This window comes from Oncorhynchus mykiss, chromosome 12 (assembly GCF_013265735.2).
Source record: "Oncorhynchus mykiss isolate Arlee chromosome 12, USDA_OmykA_1.1, whole genome shotgun sequence".
NCBI classification, from domain to species: Eukaryota; Metazoa; Chordata; class Actinopteri; order Salmoniformes; family Salmonidae; genus Oncorhynchus; species Oncorhynchus mykiss.
In genome coordinates, this window is record NC_048576.1 from 17,712,828 (window position 1) to 17,729,818 (window position 16,991).

Genomic DNA, 16,991 nt, shown 5'->3' on the forward strand with positions numbered 1-16,991 from the left:
GATGTAGTTGGTTTACACGTTCTGATGATAAAGGGAGGTTTGTTTGTACACCTTATATTGTTCCTGGTGTAGAAAACCTTTTGGGAAAAATAAACTCCAGCACACTGGTTCTTGTAAGCTTCAGAATGCTTTATTGATTTGGAAAAGGAGCCATTCAGATTAGGCTCACAAGGGGGCATGGCACTATACAAACCATTGTTAAATATTTTGTACCATGTTCTCAGTGCTGGACAAAGTACCCAATTGTCATACTTGAGTAAAGGTAAAGATAGAATAGAAAATTCTTAATTTAATAGAAAATGAGTCAAGTAAAATTAAATGTAATTGCTAAAATATACTCCCTTATCAAAAGTAAAAGTAGAAGCATAAATAATTTCACATTCCTTATATTAAGCAAGCCAGAAGGCTTGATTTTCTTATTTTTTATTTATTTATGGATAGTCAGGGGCACACTCCAACAATCAGACATAATGTACCAATGAAGCATTTGTGTTTAGTGAGTCCACCAGATCAGAAGCAGTAGGGATGACCAGAGAAGCTCTCTTGATAAGTGTGTGAATTGGACCATTTTCCTGTCCTGCTAAGCCTTCAAAATGTATGAGTAGGCCTACTTTTGAGTGGCAGGGAAAATGTATGGAGTAAAAACAACATTATTTTCATTAGGAATGTAGGGGAGTAAAAGTTAAAGTTGTCAAAAAATGTAAAGAGTAAAGTACAGATATATCCCAAAAACGACTTAAGTAGAACTTTAAAGTATTTTTAGTTAACACCGCTTAAGGATCTCACCCTTTTTTCAATTTTCGCCTAAAATGACATGTCCAAATCTAACTAATCTAACTAATCTAACTACATGTAGCTCAGGACCTGAATCAAGGATATGCATATTCTTGATGCCATTTGAAAGGAAACACTTTGAAGTTTGTGTAAATGTGAAATTAATTTAGGAGAATATAACACATTAGATCTGGTAAAAGATTATACAATGAAAAAAACATGCGTTATTATTATTATTTTTGTACCAGAGAAAGGGCATAATGTATTATTCCAGCCCAGGTGCAATTTAGATGTTGGCCAATAGATGGCAGCAGTGTATGTGCAACGTTTTAGAATGATCCAATGAACCAGTGCATATTTCTTCAAAACGTTGTATCAAGACTGCCCAAATGTGCCTAATTGGTTTATTAATACATTTTCATAATTGTGCACTCTCCTCAAACAATAGCGTGGTATTATTTCATTGTAATAGTTACTGTAAATTGGGCAGTGCAGTTAGATGAACAAGAATTTAAGCTTTCTGCCCATGTCAGATATGTCTATGTCCAGGGAAATGTTTTCTTACCTACAACCTCATGCTAATCACATTAGCCTATGTTAGCTCAACCGACCAACGGGGGGAGAGGGGCACGGTTTACACCACTGCATGATCTTATTATTTCAACAGCAACCTGCTATAAGTATGTTTTCAGATGTGATTGCCTCAGCTCAGATGTGATTACACTTTTACTATTTAAATCAGGTGACAAATAGTGGCCCATAATGTGTAGGCTTCTCCCAAACTAGGCTAAATACATTGACAAATGCTCTCATTTGACAAAATAACTTCAAGATAATAACTAAAATCAAAGTACACTCAAATTACAGTGCGTACACAGTACACACAGTGTACAGAGGTGAGAGTGAGTGGACTATTTGGATATCGCTGTGTATTCTGGGTACAGACAGTAATTCCACGATGGCGGCGAGCAGGAGGCTGCACAAGGTACATTTCCTGATCAATCAAATTAGGATTTTCAAATATTAGATTAAAGAGAATACAACATTCAGATTGCTAAATCTCCGATAAAATTAAAAGTGTCGTTAAATTTGTTTAATTTAGCCCCACACTATTAGAAACCTCATGAATCTCCAGTAAGCGGAAAATGAAGCTAGCTAGACGTTAGCATGCTAAGCTAACCAGCTAGCAGTTTTTTGGTGATGTTTTGATGTTAGCACCGGTATATTAATATGCAAGATCCGTGTATTGTTAATATAAATTAAGTACCAATGTGTCATCAAATGTATTTAGATTGAATTCAATATTGTGTCATACATTGCGTGACGCAGGTTCAACATGATTGAACATTGTCTCAGAAAAACTTGGCTGGCTAGCTAACGCTACTAGCTGGCTAACTTGCGAACCTTAGCAAGGGAATTAATTGTGCAATGCACAGCAGTTACCTAGTTAGCTAACAGTGTGGTTCTATGAGAAAACCATCTAGTTAGCAACTCAGGTTAATTCCGCTTATTTTTTCAATGTGTAACCGAGGAAGCTAACCAGCTAGCCAATTACATGCATTTCCTCATATTTGGTTTCTCAGTTTTTAATTGTTTTGAATAGTCATCGAATGAATCGAAAGCGAAATTGTAGAAATGTATTCTCTGCCAAGTACGTTAGCTAAGCTAGTTGAATTTCATTCATTCGACCTCAATAAACTAGCCAGCTAGCTTTATAGCCAACAGTCACATTAGCTGACCAACACTGTGTGTAAACAATCCTCCTGTTCTCAACACTGGGTGTTAACAAACTTAATCGATTAACCTAACTTTAGCTTTTTGTTTATTTGTGCCACCAGTGGTTATTTCTTAGAACGTTTTTACACAGACTTGTAAACCATGTATTTTCTCAAAACAACCGTAGGACATAGAGTAAGTCTACATTCAAGCTCAGATTTATATGGAGAGAAATTAAACCAGGAAGCTGTGTGCCCATGTTTTATTGTTATGGGTGTGTTAACTGTAATGTCCTTGTCACAATAACACACTGTAACACTACCCCCAATCTTATGATCTGTAGTGAAAGATTACCAGCCCTGGTTTGGCAGAGAGCAGTGTTCTGTAGTGAGATCAGAGTGTGAGAATGCACTGGAACACTTCCTGGGTGGGTGTCTGAGGGAAGGGATGTGGCTGCTTGGCTACCAGGATGAGAGAGAGACAGTTAAGGTGTCAGATATAGGCTCATCCCTAGTACTCGTTGTAGTCATTCGGTCTGTGTTTACCTGTGTGATTCAGTCATTGGGCTGTTTTGGCCTATCGGACACAGCTTGTTTAATGGTTACTAAGACTCAGCCAACAGACATGTTTTATCAGTCCTTTATCTCTAGTTTGATATACACCTTTCTGCTTCCCGTAGTGGTGATGTTTGTGATTAACTGTCATTAATTAGCAGTACAGGAGAACTTGTTCATTATGTTTTCTCTCTCTTTTTCAGGAACTTGATGAAATCCGCAAGTCTGGAATGAAAAATTTCCGTAACATTCAAGTGGATGAAACAAATATTTTGACTTGGCAAGGCCTCATTGTTCCAGTAAGTAGCCTAGCGGTACTACGTACTACTTTCTCCAGACAGAAAACATGAGCAGAATAACAAGGAGGACCAAGGCACTCACAGCGATATTAAAATGTATTTGTTGCTGTGACATGTTCAGCAGGACTCAGTTCGCCTTTTAACCAAACATCATTCTCTCTCTTTCTCCCCTCTAAAAGGACAACCCTCCATACGATAAAGGTGCGTTCAGGATCGAGATAATCTTCCCTGCGGAGTACCCATTCAAGCCCCCCAAGATCACGTTCAAGACGAAGATCTACCACCCCAACATCGACGAGAAGGGACAGGTGTGTCTGCCTGTGATCAGCGCAGAGAATTGGAAACCAGCCACTAAAACTGACCAAGGTACGGTGGAAAGAAGCGTGCACACACACACGGAGAGCGAGACAGAGGCAATGGACACTGGTTTTCTTCTGTAGTTATTATTTGCAATTTTTCATAATTTGTCATTGAAATGCTGTCTGAACCCTAACCCTCCAGTCTCCTCTCCCTCAGAGGCTCATATCTATTTGGCTGGAGAGGTTTCCATCCTGTATCCTAAGCCTGGTTATGGATTTCAATGTGTCTTTCTGACTTGTTTCATATGTCGTCATCCATTTTTACACCATTCTTACGGTCTCTTTTGTCCTGCTTGGCTCTTTGCAGTGATCCAGTCCCTGATCGCGCTGGTCAACGACCCCCAGCCAGAGCATCCTCTCAGGGCAGACCTAGCAGAGGAATACTCTAAGGACCGTAAAAAATTCTTTAAGAACGCAGAAGAGTTTACAAAGAAACATGGAGAAAAACGACCTATGGACTGAGAACGCAAACGTGTGACTCCCTCTTCCCTTTCTTCCCTCCCCCGGGACCCTCTCTCAACTCCTCTCTCCCCTCTTCCAAGACCACCTATACCCCTTTGTTCTTACCCCATCTCCTGAAAATGGCCCTCACACACGTACACACATCCTTCTAGCCCCCCTCCTCCTCCTGGGGCGGTATATCTCGGCTCCACTTTGCCCTGGCAACAGGACTTTGTCGTGAATCAGGCTCGTCGGTCACCTCTGGGTGTTAGCTTGTGGCTGTTACTAACTTTCTACTGATTTCTTAAATTAAATTATAAAAGTGCCAGATTTGGGCCAGAGAGAGCAACCTGTAACAGGGAGAGGAAACAAATATGTGGATAAAATGTTGTTCTGCTCATGATTTGTTCACAGAAGTGTATTGATTGCTGGAGCAGACCTGTATAAAGATTGTCGACTGTTTTGAAAGCTATTTGCTAAATGCTCAACTTGTGGTCTGTTTGCTAACCCTTTTCCTCTCACTCCTTCCCCTCACTAAAATATGTAACATAAAAAAACAACCCCAAAAGCAACTAAATGATAAACATTTAAAGCATCCAGGTTCAGGAGGTGTGTGACAAAATGTTTATTTTCTATTTCTTTTTATTGTTTTGCTTAAGTTGCACTTTGCTCTGTGGAACTAGCTTTTAAGTTCACCATAAAACTTCAGTTTGTCACCAATACGATGTTCCAGATGTTATAAAAAGGAGAAGAAAAAAATGTGTGTGAACCTTAATTGAGAAATTATCATGAAATGTTTTGTAAAGCAGATATGACACTTCCTGTAAAGGTCTGACCATGTGACAGGAAGTACCCATCTTTACACCTTTGCCCACTTGCCTTTTCCAAGAAGGGAATCGGACTATCACATCTTGTTCCCATGGAAACTGCTTATCATTCTTCCTCTGTGACTGGGGGGATGGCAAAACGTTTTCTGGGTATTGAAGTGATCAGCCCTAGAAAGGCACTGCACAAATTCACTAATCTTGTACACATATTTGTCATACAAAGGTATTTGCGAATCAGATGAGTCAATTGCAGAAATGTAGTCATTTACAAATTTGTTTAGTCATTCCACCTGACCAGTACTAGGAGAAGAACAGCTGCCAGTGGGGAATAATAATGGCATTGGACCAGAACATTTGATTATTTTAGTAATATATGCAATTGTAAATGAAAGTTAGCCAGTAACCACCTAGAGGCAGGAGGCAGTTTCCCATCCAGTCCACAGGGATCTGTAAACACTGAAGGGTTAGGACCAATGATGTGATGAATTGGTTGACTGCCAATGAGATGCATGCAAGGTACTGAAGAGACCAGTATATGTCAGTAACACTTTTTCACCACTAGAGGACGATACTTTACAAGAGTAATGGAGCTCCTTATCCAAAGGTCTCTGGGTCTTCAATTGTTTTTAATTTAACCTTTAACTAGGCAAGTCAGTTAAGAACAAATTCTTATTTACACTGACGGCCTATCAAACCATAACCCGGACTATGCTGGTTCAATTGTGTGCTGCCCAATGGGTCTATCTCTGCCGGGGTTCCTCAACCGGCGACCCACAGGCCAGGTTGCCTTATTTGGCCCCCAAGGTTTTCTGAGCATAAAATTATAAAAAATAAATTGTTTATTTACATTTTTTATTGTTGGGCATAAATGACACCAGGAGATCAGCTCCAAGTGATTTTAATTTGAGATGCGTTCCCTATTCCCACGCATAATATAGAGAGAGACGTGTTCATATACAAATCTAAGCAAGGTTTGAAATGACTGTTTTAGTCAAATATATCTTATTTGGGATTCTTCAATTTGAAGTCAAATGGTTTGTAATTATGTTCTGCGCAGATTAGTGATTCTGCGCACTGCTTTGTTCAGATCGATACCCTCACGTGTAGTAGAAACTAGTGTTGTCTTTGAAGTGAATGTGGACTCAGTTTCCCATGGTCCTCTAGTCTACATCTTCATTGGAACATTTCCATTGATGGTTTACCCCAGTCTTTTACCCAAAAGGCTCAGACTTTTATGTTTCCATCTACGGGGGCCAGCACCCGTGTCTCACTGGGCCTTTGGCTCCGGGGGACCTGCTCTAATTTGGAGACAACGCAAGGGCCTGGGTACTTTTCAAGTGGCATTTATAATAATGTCTATAACTGTTAACTTTTAACACCTTCTCACAAAGCAACAGTCTTGAGTGATGCTGAGGTCGTTGAGGAGGTTCTGTGCATCACAAGTCTTTAGTGTCACTCCTGATGGAAACACAACACTACAGCCTACATTAACATAAAACGCTGACGAGCCACTAGTGTGGGAGTAAGTCTCAATGGAAAAGCACCGAAGTGAAGGGCCCGTAGGAGTTGGAGCAGCGAGGTCAGTGTGGTGACCCCTGCTGCTGATGATGAGCGACCGAGGACCATAAGGTTATGGAAAAATTCATTTACAGACAGCACCACACTATTATACTGGTGTAGTATTACATAGCTTGACCATTATGTGAATTGTCCAAAGGAAAATTAACATTTTAATAGAGCTCAATGGCAGTTGTGATATTAAATGGGATTTATTTTTGCTTTTATTTCAGTGGGTAGTCTAGATTCTACTATAGGACAGATCATTGTGGGATACAGATGAAGATGTATGTACGGAAACTTTCAGTAAACTACAAAAAGCTATATTCTGGTTGTTTGTGCATTATACCAAACCCCACGTCTTACCATGGGACAAATCTACAACCCTCATCTCTCAAATTTCTAATGTCTCCTCCTTGGCATTAGACAGAAGACTAGTGGTCAGAACACTGCTAAAAATACACCGACCAGATTCAGTTTCCTGTCTGACCATGTTAGTGGTCACAGACCCTCTCACACCTACACACACAAACCCACTGGTACTTGCCCTCTCAGTCACACAATGTCCAAAGCATAGAAGCATAATATCTAGAGCAGATCTGCCACCTGGTCTTTCCGACATGCAAAAAAATGTCCTATATGCCCTCTGTTTCTGTGGTCCCCTGACCCTCTCAGTGTAAATATAGCAGGCAGCGATTAGCTGATTATCTCCACGCCACTAAGCTGCTCCAAGTAGCCCAATTACCCTCCTAGAGACAGACAGACGGACAGATGGACAGACAGATGGACAGAATCTACCCTTTTAAGACAGACAGACGTTTTGGCACTGAGGCTGCTCCCATTCTAGTCTGGAGCCCTCAACTGCGATTTGTATTTTATCTAATTGAGACTAACCTGGATGAATAAAGGTTAGATTAGAGACATCTGTGCCAATTCTACTGGTAGTTCCATTGGTGGAATTGGATCTCTGTTCCTCTCTGTCTGACCTCTAAAAGTGCTTAACTCAGGGTTAAACTCTGTTACTGCAGTAAACCCATTATGGCAGATCAGCTGGTGGGAGACAGAGGCCTGCTGAGAGAAGAGACTCACTGGAGAGATTGGAACTGTACACTGCCAGACTTCCACCTACAACACAGCTATACAGTGGGGCAAAAAAAAAATGGGCAAAAATACCAGCAACAGTGTGTGAAAACCTTGTGAAGACTTACAGAAAACGTTTGTCCTCTGTCATTGCCAACAAAGGGTATATACAGTGCCTTGCGAAAGTATTCGGCCCCCTTGAACTTTGCGACTGTTTGCCACATTTCAGGCTTCAAACATAAAGATATAAAACTGTATTTTTTTGTGAAGAATCAACAACAAGTGGGACACAATCATGAAGTGGAACGACATTTATTGGATATTTCAAACTTTTTTGACAAATCAAAAACGGAAAACTTGGGCATGCAAAATTATTCAGCCCCCTTAATTGTATTTATCATCATTAGTCATTTAGGTCAACATTGGATCATTCAGAGATCCTCACTGAACTTCTGGAGAGAGTTTTCTGCACTGAAAGTAAAGGGGCTGAATAATTTTGCACACCCAATTTTTCAGTTTTTGATTTGTTAAAAAAGTTTGAAATATTCAATATAGTCAACTTCACAGTGAATGATGGATCTTCTACACAGTCATTACATATAAAAAGTCCAATGACATTTTTGGGGAATGGAAACGTACTACAGTTATGGACATTCCCAGTCAGTTGTTAATTGAAAAGGTATTTAAGCTTTTAGTTGGGGTAGAATGATTAGTAGGAGAAAACACAAGCTGTAACGTCGCCTTGGAATCAGACAATTAGTTATTTTATTGATCAGAGATCAGTGGTTTTATTAGGGTTGATTTTTATTGAGGTTAGTGTTACAGGTAAGACTTTCGCTCCTGGTAGAAGCTGTCCCTAACCACAGATCTAGGATCAGATTATGATACCCCCAACCCCAGCCTTAACCATCAAGGGGGATACACCAACACTTGTCCCTGGACCAGTGGAAAGACATTCTACTTCTACTTTACTCCAAATTGCTCAGTTTGGGGATGAGGAGGGATCATGCTCCTCTTCTTTGGCCCTCTCTAACCGCAGAGCGGGTCACTTCCTCTCAGATGTGGGGCTCAGGTGTTTCACTTTCTGAACTGGGCGATGGGGGAGGGGACCTTGATGTCCTGCCCCCTTTCCAGCTTCTTCTCACAGTCAATCAGATAGTTGACTCCATCAACCAGCAACTGGACCAGCTCCACCTATACACACGCACCGATACACACAGTTATCAGCGGTCAAGGGGAGTTTAATCTCTAGTCCAGATAGAGATGGTTTATAGTTTCCTTCAGTTATTCATTCATTCATAGAATATCGGTTCTAGTTTTACCTCAGATTTTCCCAGACGGTCGTTGTTGGAGATATCAAAGGTGTCTCCAGTTGTGGCTGAGTCAACTCCGCCTGTCCCTCTCTTCTGCAGACGCATGTTGTCCAGGATCTTACCAAAGCGAGGGTCCTGCATGGTAAGTACAGAACTTTAATAAATGCTTTGTCTAGGGAAAGAGGGGTCAATGCACAGGGACAATCCAAGTAAAAACTTTGAGGAAAAGGAAAGAGAAAGAGAGAGCGTGTGTGTTACCTTGCTGAGGTTGGGCAGTCTGATGTGCACTCCAGCCCTGAGTCCAGTACCCAGGTTAGAGGGACAGGTCAGGATGTATCCCAGGCGCTCGTTCCACATGAACTCCCAGCCTCTCTCCTGGATCAGCTTCTCCACCTAGAGGATGGGGGGCCACATTAATGATCTACTGTACATGTATATTATAGACAAAAGGGTGCTATCTACAACATAAAATGGTTCTTCAGCTATCCTCATAGGAGAACCCTTCAAATAACCCCTTTTGGTTCCAGGTAGTATTACCTGGAACCAAAAATGGTTCTACCTGGAACCAAAAAGGGTTCTCCTATGGGGACAGCCGAAGAGCCATTTTGGAACCCTTTTTTAAGAGTGTACAGACAAGCATCATTACATGTGACATGTAAATGTAAATTACCTGTTGGAGTCCTCTGCAGAACCTCTCGAACACTCTCTTCATGTTTCCTCCCTTCTCCATGGAGATGACCCTGGTGTGGTCCTCCTCATTGACCCAGATCAAGAAGGTCTTCTCATTGTTGTGCCTGGAGAGAAAGAACACATTCCTAAGAATCTAGAAACATTTGTTGGTTGCATTGATTGTCAACTTCTGTGATCACAGCACACACATGCTGGTTAGAGGATTCTGCTGATGAGAGCCTTGTAGACCCTACCAGAGGCCCCTGCCGTCGGGCCATGAAATGCACACGTCAACAAGGGGGGGACAGGCTTGTCAAACAGGAAGTGGTCCTACAGGGGAGAGGAGAGAGAAGGAGGAGGAGGAGGAGAGGGAGGGGAAGAGGAAGAGGAGGAAGATAAGGAGGTGGTCACGGAAATGGGAATTCAGGGCTAGGACATTGATGTAATGACACTTTGGGGAGAAGAGGACGAGAGGAGGAGGATGAAGAGTAGTCAGAGGAAGAGACCTTTCCCAATGCCATAATGTTATGGAAACATGGTTCTGCTCTCTACTGGTCTTACCAGGTGCCCCTAATCACCGATAGTACGATCTCTACAGCTATTACGATACAAGACAGTGCTACAGGTTTTTAAATCTACAGGGACAGGGTTGGGCTCTCTACTACTCTGGCCTTACCAGTTTCTTAGTACTAAGTCTCTCTACAGGTAGTGTAGTTTTGGGGACATGGGTTGGCTCTCTACTACTCTGGTCTTACCAGATGCCCCTGGCATCAGGCCAGTCACGGGCCATGAAGGCAGAGGTCAGCAGAGGAGAGACGGGCTTGTCGAACAGGAAATGCTCCTGAGGCAACGTGAGGTTCAGAGTACAAAGGTTAATGAGACTGAAAGTTAAAGATCAAGACTAGTGTAATCTCTCCCAAAGATTACCTCTATTTCCAATCTTAATCTTAGCCGTTAGGATTAAACGCAAAGTCACCCCAGTCTGTCTAGACTGAGTGGATTAACTGGGTAAGACCCTTTTTTCCACTGTGCTAAACTTCATTAAATCATTGGTAGGCCTACCACTGGGGAATGAAGACAAATTAGTGCAATTAAAAACCATGTCCTCAAATGAGTCGGGTCCAATAAAAGTCATGAAACAATGTTGTCACTACAGTCTAGGTTCCAGTTGCACTATTTCAGCATAATCCTCACAACAATCCCTGCCATTAGCATGGCAATATAAGTAGACATTATCATGGATATGAGGAATCCCATATGCAGTCAGATTATGATAATACATGTATGTACATTTTGGGATAAGAGGCGAAGAGAGACAGACAAAGAGGAAGAGAGAGAGGGGGATGCAGAGAGATAGAGAGATACAGACAGATGGACAGACAGACCCACAGACAGAAAGATAGATAGGTAGATTAGATAGATAGATCGATAGATAGATAAACGTCCTCTGAGTGTCTCACATCAATAAGCTGCTGCTGCTCCTTCTCCGTCATGTCTCCCAGGCTGTAGTAACGTCCGGCCAGATCACCCTTCAGGCCGGCCAGGGCCTGAACGGTCACACGCTCTACCTCACGGCGCTCCGAGCGGGAGCAGCACGGGGGCAGGCTCAGACCACGGATACTACGGCCTGTACGCACGCGAGACGACAGAACGTATTTCTCATCAAACATACCGTTGGTGATCTGAGGAGAAGGAGGGTTATCAGTAAATCGGAGAATAATGGACTATCTCATGTAGTGTGTAGAGGTTACTGGAGGTGTGTGTGTGTTACCTTGGACGCGTCCAGATCAGTGGGGTGTTTCATTGTTTTGGGGTCGTAGCCATTGTGTCGGTCTTTGATGACGGGGTCAAATATATCAGCAAACACCTGCAGAGGACAGGATGAACAGTTAACCAAAAGGAGATACCTCCTTCAAAATATAGAAAAAAACACACAAACTCAAGCACACATACAGTACCTCGTAGCTCTCCTCGTCCCCAGCCACCATGCCAACAGTCTTAATGAACGGGTGGCCAGGGTTGTCCACTCCGGTCTGGATGCACTGGTCCAGGCTCCAGTTGTTAGGGGTCACCTTGTCTCTCAGCTTACCGTAGATAGCAGGGGTCAGGGAGTGCGCCATGCAGTTATTGTGCCTCCTCAGGTCAGGATAGTCAGCGCTGGGGATGATGGGAAAAGTAGTTTTCATTTGAAACATAGACATTCCAAATGAATTATCTGTCTGTATAGGATGTGCACTGTGAAGGACATTTCAAATAGGGTTTGATTATGGACACACCCCTTGCCAAGAGGGCTGCGGTTTTAGATGTAATGTGGATGTTGTTTATTTGGACAGGTACATATTAATTGGTTGTTTGATTGATTGAGACAAGTAGAGGAAGTTATTTTAGAGTGTTGGTGATCTGTCTAATCTATGGCTCAAGCCTTAGTTCCTGATCTGGTCTCCCCTTGACTCCTGTCCCTGTCCCTGTCCCTGTGTGTGTGTGTGTGTGTGTGTGTGTGTGTGTGTGTGTGTGTGTTTACTAAATGTGAATGTCAGAAAGAGCGTGAAGGGGGTGACTGGCAACACTTGTATCTACTAAGGTTTCATTCCCCGCCCCTCTACCTTAGACTTACATTTGGACTGCACACTGGGTGTCAGATTATAGTTGTTCCTATTCAATCGATGCAGCTATCCTAGGCCCAACACCTGTATTCCAAATGAATTATCCGTCTGTATAGGATGGCCGTGCCAGGATGGCCGTCCACAGTCCATTAGAGGCCATGTTGTTTGTAGTCCTACCTGGGTGGATAGAGCTTCCTCCTCTCCTCAGCGGACAGGATGTTGCTGTCGGTCATCAGGTAGCCGGTTGCCATGGTGCCTACTCCCAGGCTGGCCAACAGCACGGCCGTGTTACGGCCGGACATCATTCTTGTGAAGGAGGTCGCCATCTTGGACAGTTCAGAGGTCAGAATCAGGTCAACTGGGGGAGAGAGAGAGAGGAATTAGGGAAGAAGAGAGACAAGAAAAAATGTACACATTTCAAAGGTTTTACTTCTTAAAAATTCTTAAATATGTATTTATCTATGCATTAGTTTCTTTGTGTGTATGTCCTTCACATCAGGTGAGCTGTGGGAAGAATCTCCTCCTACAGAACAATACACTTCCTACCTTTAGCCCATTGGCCACTACCTTTTGTCTATGAAATACAGACTGTGGATGCTGCAACTCAAACTTACTTCATGTCCTCAGTTGAGTTACAATGCACTTCCAGTTGGTTGATTGTACTGTATTCAATTGTATCGTAACAAGTCCATTTTTTAAATGTTTTATATCTTATAGAGTAGATGTAGGTCGTGGATAACGAGCTTACAGTATGAGACGGGAGTATCAGCAGATGGCTGATTAAGCTCAGTTTCCTAAACTGGCCTCACAGGATGGCCTCTTAGCAAGCACAATCTGGCCGCCACCATCAAGGAGGAGTAGGTAGGATGAAGTTGCCCCTATACACTGATCTTAGGTCACCAAGATAAAATTACATTTGGTTTTGCCCCTGCCCGAACAAGTTATTCCTCTCAGTATGTCCTGTGACTAAAATCTAAATGTGAAAACTTGTCCTTCACCGCAGTGCAGAGGACAGAGAGAGAGGGAAAGCTGTCTTAAAATAGAGAGGTCTACTGTATTTAGGTCTGTAGAGGTCTAGTAGAGGTCTATTCACTAATCCCTGTCAGAGCGGAAACAAAAGCTGGGATTGACTTCCTGTCTTGATTATCATTCTACACATCTATTCCATCATGATCTGCAGTCGTCAGTTGACTTGGTTCCATGCGATTGTTCTTCATTAAGAATACAGGAAGAGTACTATTCCATCAGATCATCAGTTGGCTGCAAAGCTAATGATCCACCCTCTCTGCTCTATGATCCATATCAAGGAAAACTACATGCATATCAGTGTCTGGACACAAGGTAACATCTCTGGGTCATTTAAACTCTATTGACATCAAAGTTGTGGCTGTGTTTTCCTTGATACAGCATGACTAGAACCCACTAGATGGCTGAGGAGTCAGAATGGAGGAGGCTGTCAGCACTGCAAATAAATTATTATTTATAGAAATCTGGAGGAGAGAAACAGTGCCAGATGGGTCTAATGCCAAGACCGCTCTTTCTGGAATCAAAACACCACAGGCCTCGTGTTCTGTTCTGCTCTGATATGCTGAACCAGCCACAGTCTCTCGAGACAGGACACAGGCCAAGACAAAGACAGTGGGATGGGAAAGGAAGAAAGAGAGAGAGAGAGAGACACACACACACACAGCGAGAAAGAGATACAGAGAGTTATAGAGACAGAGAAAGAGATTGAGAGATAAGTGAGACAGAAAGAGAGAGATGAGGGAGAGATGGAAAATAAGAGGTGGAAAATATGAACACAGAGACGTAGAAAGAGAAAGGGGGGCTACAGCCCTGACAGCAAAGACCAGTGAATCAGTGATAAGGTTATGTCAGAAACAGCAACTTTCTGGTATGACAGGCCTATATGGTGGTTTAAAGGCAGCCATCAGTCAGTCACATTGGATTGTAATGCTTTAAAGCCAGGATTACTACAGATCTAGGATCAGTTTATTATCCTCCCCCAATTCTAATCATCAGGGGGAGAAACGTAAAACTGACCTTAGATCAGTGTCGAGAAGCAACTTTCATCCCTACTAGCCAATACGGAGAGGAGTGTTAACACTGTCACACTTAGTTGAATTAATTGTATTTTTTTTCTTCCGGGAGGGGGGGGGGGGGGGGACTGTGGGAGGGGTCTCGAATGGTTGAGGGACAGCTATTGGGGAACTGTGGGGGGATCTTGGAGGGTTCGGGTTTTACAAGATTGTGATCATGAAAAGGGAAACTATGACATATATTTTATATCACTATCATGCACGCGCACTCTCACACATAAGGATGGCTCTGTTGCAGAAAGACTGATACATGTTTGATAGTGTCTTGATGCTGTATTGTTTGTTCTTCATGTTCTAATACTTTTGTGTTACCCCTTCCTTGTGTTTTTTGTCATTAATAATTGTAAAAAAAACAACAACAAAAAACAACAAAAACACTGCTTGAGTATTTAATATGTGGGGATGTAGTGAACAGACATAATACTACTTCTTTGTAAAGCTCTCAAAATGATGCATTATCTCGAGTCATGAAGCAGTTACTGACAGTTAATAATGAATATAAGGATTAAGTATCACTATGAACATGCTCTGCCCTCCTTTAGAACATCAGACTAGACCAGGGCTCTCCAACCCTGTTCCTGGAGAGCTACCTACCATCCTGTAGGTTTTCACTCTAACCCTGTTCCTGGAGAGCTGCCTACCATCCTGTAGGTTTTCACTCCAACCCTGTTCCTGGAGAGCTGCCTACCATCCTGTAGGTTTTCACTCCAACCCTGTTCCTGGAGAGCTGCCTACCATCCTGTAGGTTTTCACTCCAACCCTGTTCCTGGAGAGCTGCCTACCGTCCTGTAGGTTTTCACTCCAACCCTGTTCCTGGAGAGCTGCATACCATCCTGTAGGTTTTCACTCCAACCCTGTTCCTGGAGAGCTGCCTACCATCTTGTAGGTTTTCACTCCAACCCTGTTCCTGGAGAGCTGCCTACCATCCTGTAGGTTTTCACTCCAACCCTGTTCCTGGAGAGCTGCCTACCATCCTGTAGGTTTTCACTCCAACCCTGTTCCTGGAGAGCTGCCTACCATCCTGTAGGTTTTCACTCCAACCCTGTTCCTGGAGAGCTGCCTACCATCCTGTAGGTTTTCACTCCAACCCTGTTCCTGGAGAGCTGCCTACCATCCTGTAGGTTTTCACTCCAACCCTGTTCCTGGAGAGCTGCCTACCATCCTGTAGGTTTTCACTCCAACCCTGTTCCTGGAGAGCTGCCTACCATCCTGTAGGTTTTCACTCCAACCCTGTTCCTGGAGAGCTGCCTACCATCCTGTAGGTTTTCACTCCAACCCTGTTCCTGGAGAGCTGCCTACCATCCTGTAGGTTTTCACTCCAACCCTGTTCCTGGAGAGCTGCCTACCATCCTGTAGGTTTTCACTCCAACCCTGTTCCTGGAGAGCTGCCTACCATCCTGTAGGTTTTCACACCAACCCTGTTCCTGGAGAGCTACCTACCATTCTGTAGGTTTTCATTCCAACTCTAATCTAGCGCACTTGATTCTAATAATTAGCTGGTTGATAAAATGAATCAAGTTAGTTACAACTGGGGTTGGAGTGAAAACCTACAGGATGGTAGGTAGCTCTCCAGGAACAGGGTTGGAGCGAAAACCTACAGGAGGATAGCTCTCCAGGAACAGGGTTGGAGCGAAAACCTACAGGAGGATAGCTCTCCAGGAACAGGGTTGGAGCGAAAACCTACAGGATAGCTCTCCAGGAACAGGGTTGGAGAGCCCTGGTCTAGACTATGTAGACCAGTCTACATTTCAACACCAAAAGGCTCCTGTTCTGTTCAACAAATATCATGTCAGTCTTACAATGATAGTGACTATATCAGCAAAATCTTATTAAAATATGCAGAAGGAAACATTAACTTCAAATCTGTCTGTAGTTCTCAAGGTGGGAGGGAGGGGCTCTCACCAAAGTAATTTAGATTTGAACAACTACTTGGCTTCATCTACCATTTTAAAATGTATCAAGTATCTAACTTAAAACAGTTTGTTAATGTCCCCCCTTCCAGAATGAATGAGAGATAGAGGAGAGCTATAGAGAGAGGAATCATAGAGAGTACAGTACCTGTTTCACTGCCGGTATACCTCCCTGCTATAGAATCCTCTTTCAGGAGTCTTTTTCTCTATTTCTCATCCCACACTCCGCCCACTAATGTGGGATTAGGACCTGTGCTTTAAACCAATTAAAAATTCAGAATTTACGCTGTAGGCCAATGGGGAGATAAGAACCTGTGCTGCTGACCAATCGTATTTTTATTCCTCGTGCAACACCTTGGACGGTCCTTGCTCTGCTGTCTGTCTTGACCTTGTTCTTTCCTTAATCTTTACTAGAGGTAACCCCCGCTCCCACACACACAATGAAAATTGTATTTCCATTGTGAATTCAATTCATATATTGACAGGCTATATCATAGAATTTTATCACGTCAGTGCATCTGTTAGATACTAATGCATATAACATAGAGGGATTTGATCAATTAGAGGCACGTGTGAAAGTGAAACCATTGTTGAAATAGGCTACTATAAAAGACAGAGATAATGGGAAGTCGAATGAGAGATCAAAATATGATTTTTATTTGTCAAATGCACCAAATACAACAGGTGTAGTAGACCTTACCGTGAAATGTAGTAGACCTTACCGTGAAGTGTAGTAGACCTTACCGTGAAATGTAGTAGACCTTACCATGAAGTGTAGTAGACCTTACCG

At 42.7% G+C, this 16,991-nt stretch overlaps 2 protein-coding genes across 2 annotated transcripts; one reads left to right on the plus strand and one right to left on the minus strand.

Moving 5' to 3' along the window:
- Positions 1–1,332: 1,332 nt before the first annotated feature.
- On the plus strand, positions 1,333–4,902 carry LOC110537101 (ubiquitin-conjugating enzyme E2 L3). The gene is made up of 4 exons (XM_021622870.1): positions 1,333–1,759; positions 3,248–3,343; positions 3,523–3,709; positions 4,010–4,902. The coding sequence occupies exons 1-4, from the start codon at positions 1,733–1,735 to the stop codon at positions 4,162–4,164; spliced, it is 465 nt and encodes a 154-aa protein (XP_021478545.1). The 5' UTR covers positions 1,333–1,732; the 3' UTR covers positions 4,165–4,902.
- A 3,447-nt stretch (positions 4,903–8,349) lies between these two features.
- On the minus strand, positions 8,350–16,417 carry LOC110537102 (creatine kinase S-type, mitochondrial). Its single transcript, XM_021622871.2, has 10 exons — positions 16,350–16,417; positions 12,370–12,550; positions 11,548–11,746; positions 11,361–11,456; positions 11,050–11,271; positions 10,345–10,430; positions 9,591–9,714; positions 9,179–9,313; positions 8,930–9,055; positions 8,350–8,801 (listed from the first exon to the last, which is right to left on the minus strand). Exons 2-10 carry the CDS (start codon positions 12,516–12,518, stop codon positions 8,685–8,687), a joined length of 1,254 nt encoding a protein of 417 aa, XP_021478546.1. The 5' UTR covers positions 12,519–12,550; positions 16,350–16,417; the 3' UTR covers positions 8,350–8,684.
- Positions 16,418–16,991: the final 574 nt, after the last annotated feature.

Excerpts from the sequence above, each read along its gene's own strand:
- LOC110537101 (XM_021622870.1), top strand. The coding sequence starts at position 1,733 with ATGGCGGCGAGCAGGAGGCTGCACAAG. Across the intron at positions 1,760-3,247 it reads CGAGCAGGAGGCTGCACAAG|GAACTTGATGAAATCCGCAA; the intron begins GTACATTTCCTG and ends TCTCTTTTTCAG. Across the intron at positions 3,344-3,522 it reads GGCAAGGCCTCATTGTTCCA|GACAACCCTCCATACGATAA; the intron begins GTAAGTAGCCTA and ends CCCCTCTAAAAG.
- LOC110537102 (XM_021622871.2), bottom strand. The coding sequence starts at position 12,518 with ATGGCGACCTCCTTCACAAGAATGATGTCCGGCCGTAACACGGCCGTG. Across the intron at positions 11,457-11,547 it reads GGGACGAGGAGAGCTACGAG|GTGTTTGCTGATATATTTGA; the intron begins GTACTGTATGTG and ends TGTCCTCTGCAG. Across the intron at positions 9,056-9,178 it reads GACTGCCCAACCTCAGCAAG|GACCCTCGCTTTGGTAAGAT; the intron begins GTAACACACACG and ends CTTACCATGCAG.